Source organism: Belonocnema kinseyi, chromosome 7 (assembly GCF_010883055.1).
Source record: "Belonocnema kinseyi isolate 2016_QV_RU_SX_M_011 chromosome 7, B_treatae_v1, whole genome shotgun sequence".
NCBI classification, from domain to species: domain Eukaryota; kingdom Metazoa; phylum Arthropoda; class Insecta; order Hymenoptera; family Cynipidae; genus Belonocnema; species Belonocnema kinseyi.
The window spans coordinates 49,456,185-49,469,461 of record NC_046663.1 but is presented as its reverse complement, the minus strand read 5'-3'; the positions used below and the strand labels follow the sequence as shown (position 1 = coordinate 49,469,461).

The window sequence follows — 13,277 nt, the reverse complement described above, 5'->3', positions numbered from 1 at the left end:
AGCTCCAAGGAGATTATGTTGAAAAATAAAAAAAAAATTACCCAAAAAAAATTGTTTTTATACTTCATTCTAAGGACTTATTGAACTACCCTCGTAATATTTCACTTTGTCGGTTTTCACCAAATCTCCACGTTTTGAGACCCACTGATTCAGAAAAAACGATTTTTACGAAGGTGTTTGTCTATCTGTCTGCAGTCTGTAGTCTGTATTTTGTAGGCACGATAACTTTCGAAAAATTTATGAGATTTGATTCTGCTACAACACATTTTTTTAAGGCCTAAAAAAAAAGAAAAAGTTCGAAAGCCAGCTAATTTGGATAAAAATTCAAAAAGTGACAACGTTTTCAAAATTGTGAAACCACATTTTTTAAAAATTTAAAAATTCTATGAGCGGTTATTCACAGTAGTCAGAAACTCACACAATTTATCTTTATGACTTTTTTCTATAAAAAAAATTATCAGGATTAAAGCATTTTCAAAATCCAAAAAAACAAACTAAAATGAACATTTCAAGCCAAAAAACGCATGATATGAAAAAAAGTCAAGAGAAGAAAAACGGTCCTTTTTAAAGACCTACCAGATGATCATAACAACTTTTTTAATATGATTGAAAAGTTAAAAATTAAAAGTTTGATCGTAACAAAAATGTTTGAAACCACATTTTTTCAAAATTTCAAATTTCTATGTACGATTACTTATAGTATTCAGGAACTCAAACAATTTATCCTTATGACTTTTTCTGTAAAAAGAAAATGATCAGAGTTAGAGCATTTTCAAAATCCAAAAAACAAACTAAAATTAACATTTTAAGCTAAACAACGCACGATATGAAAAAATTCAGTAAACGAAAAACGTTGCTTTTCGAAAGCCCTACAAGATTATGATAACATCTTTTTTAATTTAGTCGAAAAGTTAAAATTCCAAATTTGATCGTACCAAATTATTATGATACTATGCAAGATATGAAAAAAAATGAATAAGCTATAATTGCGCACCCTGGAAAGACCTACAGATTTATAATTTACCACTTTTCAATAGGACGCGTAGATTTTGTTTTGGGTCCTAAAAAACAACATTAAAAATAAAAAAATAGAAAAATAAAAATTTCTTGGACTAGCGACACAAGCTACAAAAAAAATGAGACCAAACTTTTTCATGCAAAAAAGAGCTGTAATATTTGATAGGACATGTAGTTTTTGCTTTAGACGTAAAAAATAACAATCAAAATAAAAATATTGAATTTTGTTTTGAAAAAACTACACAAGGTACAAACTAAAATTAACAGACAAAAAATATTCGCCTGAAAAGATCTATAGAATCATTATTAATAATTTTTAGATAGCACGAGTAGATTTTCTTTTAATTGTAAAAAAATAAGATTAAAAATTAAAAAATTAAATTTTTGGAAAAAGGACAGAAAAGACGGAAGAGGACATAGAATCCTATATAGAACACTATATATGTTCCTGTATTAGATCCAATACAGATGCGCAGTAGTTTTCATTTAATCTTAAAAAACAAGATTAAAAAAAAAATTACAAAAACAAGGAAATAAGAATTAGTATGATTTAATTTTCATGCATATTATGAATAGTAATGATATAAATTTATTGGAATGATACCTGTTCCAGCACAGCTTAGAATACACTTTAAAGCAAAATAAGAATAATCATGAGAAATGCAATTGGCTCTTTATTTTGCAATTTTTGAATAAGCAGTCCCAGGCAAAGTTACATAAAAAATGTATCATATTTGATTAAAAAGTGTTGTGTGTAATGTAGGAAAGTTGCTATTTCGGACAAAATCGAGTGGGAAGCACGAGAAACGGGATGAGAATGTGTTCGTTGAAGCCGAAAGAGCTTTAACAAAAGAGACTTCAAAATAACAAAATTACAGTTGTCACTCCGTTGACCTTTGATTTTAAAAAGTGTGTCCACGAATGCGGGAGAAATGCAAAGACCGAGCTCGGAGTGCGATTCTCATCAGTCGCGTGGCGTAGGTGATTTCAAACTCTCGCGCTAAGCTCTTTTAACAAAAGAGAATTCACAATCACAAAATTATAGCGGTAGATGTTTCGAGGCTTAATTTTAAAAGGTATGCGCAAGAATATGCGAAAATATAAAGACCGAGCGTGTAGCGCGAGGTAAATGCATAATCGAGCGCGAAGCGCGAGATAAATACATCAGCAATTGCAAATAATGTAGAAAAGTTCACATTTTTCACCAAATCGAGTACGGAAGGAGTTCTAACTAAAGGGAATTCACAATCACGAAATTACAGTTGCCGATATTGGTCAATTAGCCTTGTGGATGTTTTCTCCCCAGAAATCCAATTAGGCCTTTGGGAACTGCATATTTAAAAGGGTTTTTGTACTTTATTGACAATAAAGGTACGAATTTGCATTGGCATCAACAGTATATCCATTCCATTTACGCTTTCAGATGTAATGGGCAGAACAGTATGATTGTTTCCTACTATATCTGCTTTGTCAGCAACCCATCTGAGGCGTTCGTTATCCTTTAACCACTGATTACCCCCCAATGTTGTCTCATGAACTGAAGTTACAGTGAAAGCCGAGAATAGTTCCTGAGAAAATAATTTTTAATTGATTAATAATTCTTGATTTAGAATTCACTAAAAGTTGGAAATTATATATTAGGAGAAAATATTGAAAAATACCTGTATATTTATTGTCACTGGCTTAGAAAATTCGACTGATTCGTCAGATTCAAAGAGATGCTCGAGTCTCAATAAGATACTTCCATCTTTCCAGGGTTCTAACGTCAAAATATGAATATTGGGAGGTAAAGTTTTAGCCACACCAGAACTCTGTAAGAATAGCAAAAAGGAATAATTTTCCAATAAATTTTAGGGCCGTTTAAAAACTACGTAACACAACAATAGGGATAGATTTTGTGACGATTTGTGAAGTAGGGTGAAAGGGGCTATTGAAGAATGTGGCATTGCACATGAAAATTATAAATGTGAATAGGATATTTTTGAATTTATTGCAAAACTGAAAATTAGTGATATTGCTTTGTAAGCACACATTTCCCCCTTTTTAAATAATTCATCTTTTCTTCCCTGTTTTTAGATACTTCCCCTTTTTCTCATTGACTCACCTAATTTTGAACTACATCAATAATACTTAATAAGGAACCCCATTTGTTTTTGTTTTAAAATTAATTCCTTTCAATTAAATAGTATACAATAATTTATTTGGTCTAGAATTAATCTTTTTTGGTTAAAAACTCTACTGTCTGGTTGAAAATTTAACTATTTTATTAAAATTTCGTATCTTTAGCTGCAAATATATTTTTTTAACTGAAAATTTAACCGATCTGCTTCTAGCTCAAGATTAATCGATTTTTTGGCGTTGATTAAACTAAAAAAATGTTCATTGAGAATGCAGCTTCTTTGGTTGAAAATTCAAAAATTTAGGCGGAACTTGAACTGCTTCGTTAACAAGTAATTTTATTGGTTGGAAATTAGTGTATTTGATTGAAAAATCTTTTTTTGATTATTTTAAGTAGAAATTAATGGATTTTAGTTGAAAATTCGAATGTTGAATTTTTTATTAAAAATGTCTATTTTTTTGGTTGAAAATTCAAAGAATTACTTGAAAGTTGATTTAATTTGTGAAACATTTATTTTGTTCGTTGAGGATTGACTTTTTTGTTGAAAACTGTTTTTTTGTTAGAAAATTAATTTTCTTAACTAGAAGTGGCATTATTTCATTATTAAATAAAAATTAATCGTTTTTATTTGAAATTCAACTATTTGCTTAAAAATGTATGTAATTTCAACAACTTAGCCTCCTCCCCCACTCAATCATCTAACAATATTCTTACGACATGTCCGGGACCCCAAATAATATGTTTGAAAGATTGGATGCCGATTGGTGAAAAACAGCGGCAATTCCCCCCCCCCCCCTTATCTTAATCCCTTCTTTGCCCACCATACTCTTACGACCTTTCTGTGAGCCAAACGAATGCGTGTGCAAAATTTGCGCCGATTTTCGAAAACAGTAGATTTATATAAGCATCATACGATTTGGGGCACTTGATTTTATACTGTTTAAAAACTGTGCCCCTCCTCCATCTGCCCCTCAATACCTTTACGGTCTGTCCGGGAGCACAGAGAATAAGTGTGAATAATCTAGTGAAGCTGAGTCAAAAACTGCGAACGAGCCACTCTATATCTCCCAACCGTCCGTTTGCCTCCTAAACTCCCATACAGTTACGGCCTGACTGGGATCTCAAAACATATGTGTGCAAAATTTGGTGTCGACTGTCAACAATTGTGGATTTTCATAAGAATTATGCGTTTTAGGCCAGTTGATTGTATATACCTCAAAAACTGTGCTTCCCACCCACTCTATCTTCTTCCCAATACTTCAACGACCTCTCCGGAAGGTCAAATAATAACAGTGGAAAATCTTGTGCCATTTGGTCAAAAACTGCGACTGTGCTTCCCATCTAACCCAACGCTTGTTTGCTCCCTTCTCCTGTCCCATACTCTTACGCTTGGCTGGGAGCCGAAAGAATTTATGCAAAATTTAGTGCCAATTCTCAAAAAACGGATTTTAATGAGCATAATACATTTTAGACCACGTGATTTATATATTTTATAAACTGCCCCCCCCCACCCTCCCACTCTAGCATTCCACAATATTCCTATGACCTGTCCGGGAGCCCCATACTCTTACGACCTGTTTGGGAACCCAAAGAATATGTTGTCGAAATCTAGTGGCGATGGGTCAAAAACTGCCACTTTATTTTATGCACATAAATATAGTGAGTGCTATTTTGTATTATTTATTAAACAAAAGCTTATATTATTTTGTGAAACGTTATCGTATGCTTACCTGCATCTTGTACGTTTTCTTCCAATCATCATAGGATGTATTTTCAAGAGGGGTAATAAAAATCCAAGGTCGAAGGGCCAACCTCAAAGCCTCATTTTTTTCGCGAAGTAGGAATGCGCTTGATTGGTTTCCAATAAACAAGGAGTGTTCTCCTTTGGCTACTAATCCTGTTCCATACGCAGTTTCATTTAGAGCTTCTCCTACACCAAAAGCATCATCCTTTAACAATCTTCTGTGAAGCTAGAATATACATTTTATTGTTAATATAGTTCTGGAATTTCAGATTTTTAATCTTCTTAAAATGAAGGAGAAAGATAAAGGAATGATCAGAAGGAAAGGAAGGAACAGTGCTAGGTGGAGAAATAGGGGTCTTTATAAGAAACTCGAAACATAAGGAAATTAATCAGGGCGGCTCGAGTCTTCTGGATTAGTTATGAGAGGCGTGATAGTTTATGTCTAACCATTATACCAGGGTGAATGAAAAAGGGAAAATTATGTACATATGTAAAAAGGAAACCTTATTAGATTATATTCTAATAGAAGGAAGAATAAGAAAGCTGATGTTTTGAATGGATGTGAATAATGAGACAGGTTGCGAGCACTTTCCGGCTCTAGTGAAATTCAGATATTGAACTTCAAAGCACCGTAGGGGGAACAATGTAGGAGTGGGAGAAAGAAAATTGAAGATGGGCAGATTGAGGTAAGATAAGGTAAGAGAATTCAGTCAACAAATCGGATTAAGGCTGAAGAAAGAAAAGCGGAAGCGTAGAAGGAGGAAAGAGGAAACGAAATTAATAGGAAAGAGGTGAATGAGCTAATTGCAAACCTCAAAAGAAACACGGCAACATGTGAGGGTGGCTTAGAATCAAGCACTAGAATTTGAAGATTACGGGTGAAAGAAGATAGTTGGAGGATTTTCAAAATAGTTTATACAGGCGAAGGCTGGTCGTAGGAATGGAAGATATTGCTAGTGGTTCAGAATTGAAAGAGAAAAAGAGTTGAGGAATATAGAAGTATCACGCTTATCTCAGCAGGCTATCAAATTCACGCGGAAGTTCTTAGGAGGGGAATGAAAGGACATGTGAAAGAAAAAGGGAGGACATCATAGAACCAAAAGGTTTTTAAGAATAGGATCGGAACCACAGATAATGGAAAGGCAAGGATGTTCCTTGAGCCTACACCTATTTAGTGTTCTATTAGCAGACATGAAGGAGAAGATGGGGCCAAAAGAAAAGTAGGTGGGGATATGAGAAAGAGGCAAACTGTATTCATTAGCATATGCAGATGACATAGTTCTACTGGCTGATGATGAAAGAGGGATCAATCTTATGAAGAGAGTGCTCAAAGAGTACGTGAAAGAGAAAAAATTAACGATGAATGTGATTAGGACTCAGTTGATGTGTTTTAGAAGTATAAATCGCTACCCAGAATTTTGGTTCGAAGCGAGAGGAGGGAAAATGTAGCAGGTGAGAAAGAGATTGAAATAGTGAAGAAAGAGCACAAGAAAGTGGAAAGTGGAAAATTTGTAGGTTAGTAGTTGTCAGCGTAAATGTAATCCCAGTTCAAGGTCGCTAGCGTTTAGGAGTAAAAATATCAGTTAAGAGGGTATGTCATGTATAGTTTGTATAGTTTGTTTGTAAGATTACATGTGATATTTCTGTGAAAACTATTAACCCCGTAAAAGAGAAAGAGTATAAAAAAATCATGATTAAGTCTAGTAATAATATTTTAGGACGTATTTCTTCACCATCAGTTCGATTTCACCATCTTTTAAACTACTGCCTCCTTGTGCTCTGTCAGTAAGTACAGCCATTTTTAATTTTCTATCTTCATCGCTAAGAGAAATTTTTGTCGTAACTGGATAGTAATTTCCAGCAATTGGCTCGGCGAGTTCTAAATTCCATGTCTGTCGCTTATTTCTTTCTCGCTTCAACATTTCTCGACCATTGCTGTCTGTTGAAAATTCTCCATTCGAGTTTAAGTCCGTGGTGTATTTGGTTATTATTTCTTTACCAATCCCGTCACTAGGCACATTAAACGACTATGTATTTTTATGATAAAAATATAAAGTAATCAGTCTTATTTGACAATTTAAACGCAAAACGCTGTTAGCGAATAAATTCATGTTAGTTAATAAGTTCGTCTCGCACCATTGCCGCCCTGATGAAGAACGTTGCTACAGTTTACCGTAGCCTTGGATTTTAGGGAATCCTAAATTACGTCAAAATGCGTAAATAGCAACTTTTTTCAGCAGGACGGTAGAACAGGCTTTGCGTCCTCCTATTATTTAAGAGATCTGTCATAGGCATCAACATCTTGTTTCAATTCGTAGAAAAAACTGATTTTCAAAAACAAGAATATAATAAAGATGCTTAAAGGAAACCTTACTTTATATCAATGGGACCAACTACCCAGCTAAATTCAATTCTCTCTTCTTCACTGTAAACTCTGACTACTTGACTGATCCACTTGTTAACAGTCAGTTGAAGCTCTTCTACCAAGGGACCTACAATTCAATTATATCTCCTTTATAGCAATTTTACTTTTTGGTTATCTTCAAAAAAACTATCTGCAGATCAAATTAATCTAATATGATGGGTAATGTAATAGGATATTCAAATGGCACGAACCTTTGCATATTTTCAAATATCCATTATAATTGAAATCTTTGATTCCAGCTGTTACATTTGGTCTAAAGATATATGCACCAGAAGTACGATTTATAGACCCATGGTTGTTACCTTCAGCTCCCTCATAGTAATGGAATGATTGTGTCAGTTTAATACTATACTCAAGTTTAGACTGGATAACGATTTTTCCAGTGGTATCAACAGAAATGTCGTAAGCCTAAAATTGGAACACTAGATCAATAAAATAACTAGGTTAATGATTTTCACTCTTTCATTATTAGAAACTTTTATAACAAATTAAAATAGTGCGGGAATAATTTGACCCAAATATGTATCATTACGGAGTAGCACGTCTCTCTGTAGGCTTACTATTTCGGATATTCGCTCTTTTTAACTCACATTTCCACCCATGGACCGAGATTTCTGGTCACTAACTGGTTCATCAGATTGTAATTGACTTGTCTGATTCTTTTCGCTTACATAAAAGGATTGATAACCCAAAGCAGGTATTTCTATTGCTAGAAATAGTAGCTCATGTAAAGCAGAACTTTTTCGACCAGGAATGTTTTTTACTGCTGTTGATATAGGAACAATTTGTGTTACTAGTTCAGTTCCTGTAAAAAAAATATATATATTTTTAAATATTAAAATATTGTACTATTTAGAAAATGAGAACTACTAAGTTTATTCCAAAACAAATTTGCCTCGCTTATTTAAAAAAATAAAATGATAATTTTTTGTAGAAGAATAAAGCCCTTAAAAACATTCATATCCCTTTCTTTAGACCTTATAATGTTTGTGTACTTTTCTCAAAAGGGAAAAAGGAGTTTTATTGGTCATAAGTTCTAATTAAGTATTTATTTACAACAACAAAAAACATGCATTTAATAGTTTTTGTAAATAAATACTTAATTAGAAATTATAAGCAATCAAACTTTCTTTTTCTGCTTGTAAGAAATGTATATCAGAAAAACTTATGCTCGCATAATTCTTCCAGATAAGCATACAATTCTGTAAAAATAACTGATATTTTTCGGGCTTGTAGGAGAGAGTGATCCTAAGGCGGCACTGTGGGTTAAGTAGACTCGCTCGTGTTTTTAAAAGATGGCGCGCGTTTTGATTTAAAAATTTTGTCACATAACAGCTTAGTAGAAATTTTTTTTCATTGTTGTAAAGCTTCTACAGGTTTTTGTAAATATTTTAAAAAATCTAAACAATTACGTGCGCTGGTTTCTGTTTTCTTTGTTTCTGTTTTCTGTGTTGCTTTGTTTGTGTAATAGGATGAAATGGGTAAACATTCGTATTAGACCTGATTTGGCCCCAAACAGGTAGTCCTGAGTCTGCTCCTATTTTTCTTTTGTTGTGATTTGTGTGCTATTTTATTTTTCTGTATTTGAATTCCATGTCACTCCTCTCTTGTTATTTTTTCAGTTTAATTGTGTTTTGACTGTATGTAGTTTGTCTCTGGTAGGTGTCCCTATTAGTTTCTGTGGTTCCTCATTAAGTTTCGCTGATTCTATTTTATTGTAACTATGGGACGCAAATTAAAACGCAAGAAACCAAGGCGTGACAGATAGCAAAAATCTAATTCTTCAATTTGCGCGGAATTAATCCCGCCAAAACCACTGAACACTCCCTAATTTACCCTCTGTTTCCAACAAAAAACACTTACTGTGCCGACTTAGGACAACTCTTCTCTATAATGATATAGTGATAATAGGAAATATATTTGTCACCTAGATAGTCTCTAACTAGATATGATGTTCCTGTAACGGGAAGTCGAATATGAGTTGTAAGTGGTCTGCTCGTTGGATTGTATAAAGTGACAATAAAATTTTTGTTGTTTTCTGTGTACTCACAGGTACTAATATTCAACAAAAGGCAAGAATGGAATTTGAGTGAGTTCTTCTGTTCTGAATTTGTCTCCTTTGGTAACAAATTTCTGAAAATTATTTTAGAGAAACTTATTAGGGATATAAATTTAAATAATAAAATGAAATATTTATGGATGGTAATTTGCCATTTCCATGCTATTAATAAAAATAATGAATACCTCAAAGACTCGGTGCTAATATTTTCTCCGTCGCTTATGCTATTGGTCAAAATTCGAGAATAATCGTTTGCAACATGTTGCTTTTCTGTGCCTGTGACTGCATCATGATGTTGTAGTATACCCATGGCTTCTCGAAATTTCTCTAATTGCTCATTGTCTGGGGCACTACTCAAAACCGAAAGTTGCTTCACCACCTAAAATTATATAAACAAATTGGATTGCTAATTCGCTTTGAATTTAAGTTTAGAAATAAAGTGTATGTTTATTTAAATTAATAAAGCATTTCTATTTATTTAAATTTAATTACATTTTTTTAATTTTAACAATTTTGTTGCATTAACTAGAATTATTTTTAATTAACTCTGTGTTTTTTTCGATTTGTATTACTTATTATTCTCATTTTATTCAATTCAATAGAAATATCTTATTTTGATATTTTATTCATTTTTCTCAAATTCTAATGAATTTGATCAGTCTTGTCAATTCCCTTGAATTCTTCTAAATTCTCTCTCATTTCACCGGAATTCATGAATTCTTTTCAGTTGAATGGGTTTGAATTAATTTTGAGTGCTTATAAATGTATTCTAATTTCGTTTAAAATCACTTTGGATTTGTATAAGCTTCTTCGAATTCCCATAAATTCTCTAAAACTTTTCTAAATTCACTTCAGTTTCACTCAAATCAATTTATGAAAATTTGCATTTTTTCACTCGATTTCTTGCTTGAATATTTTCTTTAATTCTTTTTACATCACTTGGAAGTCTTTTGAATTGACCTTGCATTCTTAGACATTTATTCAAATTCTTTTTTATTCCCTCAGATTTTTCTAAATATACTATTAACTTAACAAATTTAATGAATTTTGTTAGTATTTTTGTATTTAAAAAAATATCTTAAAATGTTTATGAATTGCATTGATTTCTTCTCATTTCCTTACTTCCCTCTAATTTCCCTAGATTTATATTTATTTCACTGGCTTTTTAAAAAATTTGTTTACTTCACTTAAATTATGTTGAATTTTCCCTGCTTTCTGTGCACTCCTGTTTTATCCAATTTAATGAACATTTTTTTACTTTTTTAGTTTTGATAAATTGTCTCAAATCTTTATAAATTTCATTAAAGTCTCTTTGCTTCGACTAAACTCACTCCCCTTTCACTGATATTATTAAGTTTTAAACATTTTTCTTAATACATTCGAATTATTTTGAGTGTTATTTAATTGTTTTGAATTCTTATGAATATATTCCGAATTTGATTGAATTCACCTTAGATTCTTATAAATTTCAAAGAAATGTTTTTATTTTTGAATTCGGAGATTTAAGCTTTTTAAAATTTGAAATAAAAATTTGAAATTTATAATTTACAATACAAATTTTTTAAATCTAAAAGAATAAATTAAAAGGAATTCAAAATAACATTGCTTGCATTATCAATGCACATTATTCACCTTTAGTTCATATTAGTTCATTTTAGTCACAGAATAAATGTTACATTACTTTGGGAATCTTTAAACTATAAAAGATAAATATATATTTTTTGTGTATTTCGAAATTATTGATTTTTTCCGTGATTCGGTATAAATATTTAAATAATGATAATTAAGGAGAATATTCTTCTTATATTCTAGAAGAAATCGTGTGCATATTATTACAGGGAAAAAAATACAGGGGTATTCCAGACCATTATGAAATTACACATTTTCACATTCTAAGCCCGTTAATATCTTCAAACATTAAAATGAAAAAATATAAATGAAAATCTAGCTTCTTTAATAATTTTAGGAATAAGAAAGATACATATCCTCACTTGCAAAAAGTTGTTGCCCATTCTTTCGTAGAGTTTAATCGTTGGTCGTGAAGTATAGTAACCAGTCCAGTAGGAATGGGGATCGCTGGCGTAAGGGAAAAAGTCGTCACTTTTTGTTGTCCATGATACATTCCGATCATTAACGGCTTTTAAATAACAGGATGGAGTCGAATAAATTGCATGATGTGTTGATCCGTTTCTCTGATTTGTGTATCTGATAATACAAATTATTATCAGCATTTTTTTCTTACATTAATCAGTTTACTTGTAAAAAGCTACTGAAATATTTATTATTTATAATAATTGAATATCATGTTTAGGTGATAAATTGTACAATGGTAAAAATTTTATATTATCATACCTAATGAGTTTGTCCAAATTAGTAAACCATGTGTCAGCATTTTGGTAGGTGAAATCATTACCCATAGTAATTATCACATTATTTGTTCTGTAGGCTTTTGCTTGATTGTTGACAAATTCCAAAAATTGTTCCACCTAAAAAATTTACTATATATTATTTAATTTTCTTAATGAAATAATTTTCGAGTAAGTAAGTATTGTTTTATTAACCAGATGTTGTGTTAAACCATCAGTTAAACCACTCCTGTTAGGGTGGTTATCATTATAGACAAATACTGGAAATTCTCTATGACAGAGGCTTTGTGATAATGGGAAAACGCTTTATTGCCTAAAATTTAACCATATTGTGTCTAAAAGATGGTATTTTATCTTCTCATATCTTTTGTTTTTTTAGAGTGCGCAGGGATGTAATGGTCGAAGGTGAATCTGAATGAGAATATGGATAGGAGAATAAAAACTTTCAAGCTTACTTTTCGATCTATGTTGTAATCTGGAACCTCGGTGTCGTCAATCAAAGGTTCATCTGAACAAAGAATATCGAAACAAAACCCACTCGGTGGAACGTAAATGTTGTAGAGAACTGTTGTAAATAAATTAGAACTTTCACCTGAAAAAAACGGAATTGAATTTTGAGTTGTACCTGCATATTTTTTATTTAACATTTTTTAAATTTGTAATTCGATGTTAGTCTTTTTACCTAAACTAGGGCTACCCTTCCAAATCAATTCTGGAGTCTGAGTTTTCATTCGCTGTGATTTATCTTGATAATCCAGACGACCGAAAAGTAGACCATCGAACCCCATTTGGGCAAACATTGATGCCTGTTCTCTTGAGTGTCCAAAGGGATCAATTTGCCATCCAATTTTAGGCCTCCCGCATTTTCCGAAGGTGTCGTTCAATCTCCTGATTAAAATATAGCAATAATTTTATTACGAACATCGAAATATATTACAATAACAAATAAAACCGAATTTTCAAAAAAATAGTTAAATTTTTAACCTAAGAGATGGATTTTTAACTAGTAAAATTGATTTTTAAGAAATAATTCAATGTTTCGCGAGGTAGTTGACAGTTTAATCAAGAAGACTTAGTTTTTCTAAAAATTATTCACAAAATTCAGAACATTCTATCAATTTAGCACGGACACGAACCACTTCGGCTGCGAAATGTTTTTGATTTCAGTAAGGTGGGAGTTTTCATTCAGAATGCGGCCTGCCGTTCTACTTCGCATGTTTGTTAAGGGCATGTGACACAGCTAAATACCTATATTACCGACCTCACTTTTTCCGCTCACTGAATGTTTTTTTGAACCTAAGAACTTTTTTTGTAAATAAAATATCCAGCTAAAACTTTGGGAAATGTATTAGAGTACAGTAAAGTACGTTTAGGTACTGCATTTTGGTAGGAACTTCACTGAAAATTATTTCATATTTTTTCTGAACTTCAACATTTTTTGAACATTCGAACTTTTTTTATACATAAAATATCGGTCTCGAACTTTGAGGAATGCAAGAGCCGAAAGAAAACTACGTTTAAGTACAAAGCTTAATAATAATAGATGT

General features: G+C 32.0%; 1 protein-coding gene across 1 annotated transcript in view; it reads right to left on the bottom strand.

Moving 5' to 3' along the window:
• Nucleotides 1-2,120: 2,120 nt before the first annotated feature.
• The window catches only part of LOC117177304 (lysosomal alpha-mannosidase-like), a 15,644-nt gene continuing 4,487 nt past the window's right edge, over nucleotides 2,121-13,277 (bottom strand). The window contains exons 5-17 of the mRNA XM_033367907.1: nucleotides 12,413-12,618; nucleotides 12,186-12,322; nucleotides 11,717-11,850; nucleotides 11,356-11,569; nucleotides 9,550-9,743; nucleotides 9,233-9,438; nucleotides 7,896-8,110; nucleotides 7,497-7,713; nucleotides 7,255-7,372; nucleotides 6,614-6,890; nucleotides 4,867-5,106; nucleotides 2,679-2,828; nucleotides 2,121-2,585 (exon numbers count right to left, since the gene is read on the bottom strand). Coding sequence (XP_033223798.1) covers nucleotides 2,355-2,585; nucleotides 2,679-2,828; nucleotides 4,867-5,106; nucleotides 6,614-6,890; nucleotides 7,255-7,372; nucleotides 7,497-7,713; nucleotides 7,896-8,110; nucleotides 9,233-9,438; nucleotides 9,550-9,743; nucleotides 11,356-11,569; nucleotides 11,717-11,850; nucleotides 12,186-12,322; nucleotides 12,413-12,618 — 2,539 coding nt within the window. The 3' untranslated portion in view covers nucleotides 2,121-2,354. The remainder of the gene's footprint in view (nucleotides 2,586-2,678; nucleotides 2,829-4,866; nucleotides 5,107-6,613; nucleotides 6,891-7,254; nucleotides 7,373-7,496; nucleotides 7,714-7,895; nucleotides 8,111-9,232; nucleotides 9,439-9,549; nucleotides 9,744-11,355; nucleotides 11,570-11,716; nucleotides 11,851-12,185; nucleotides 12,323-12,412; nucleotides 12,619-13,277) is intronic.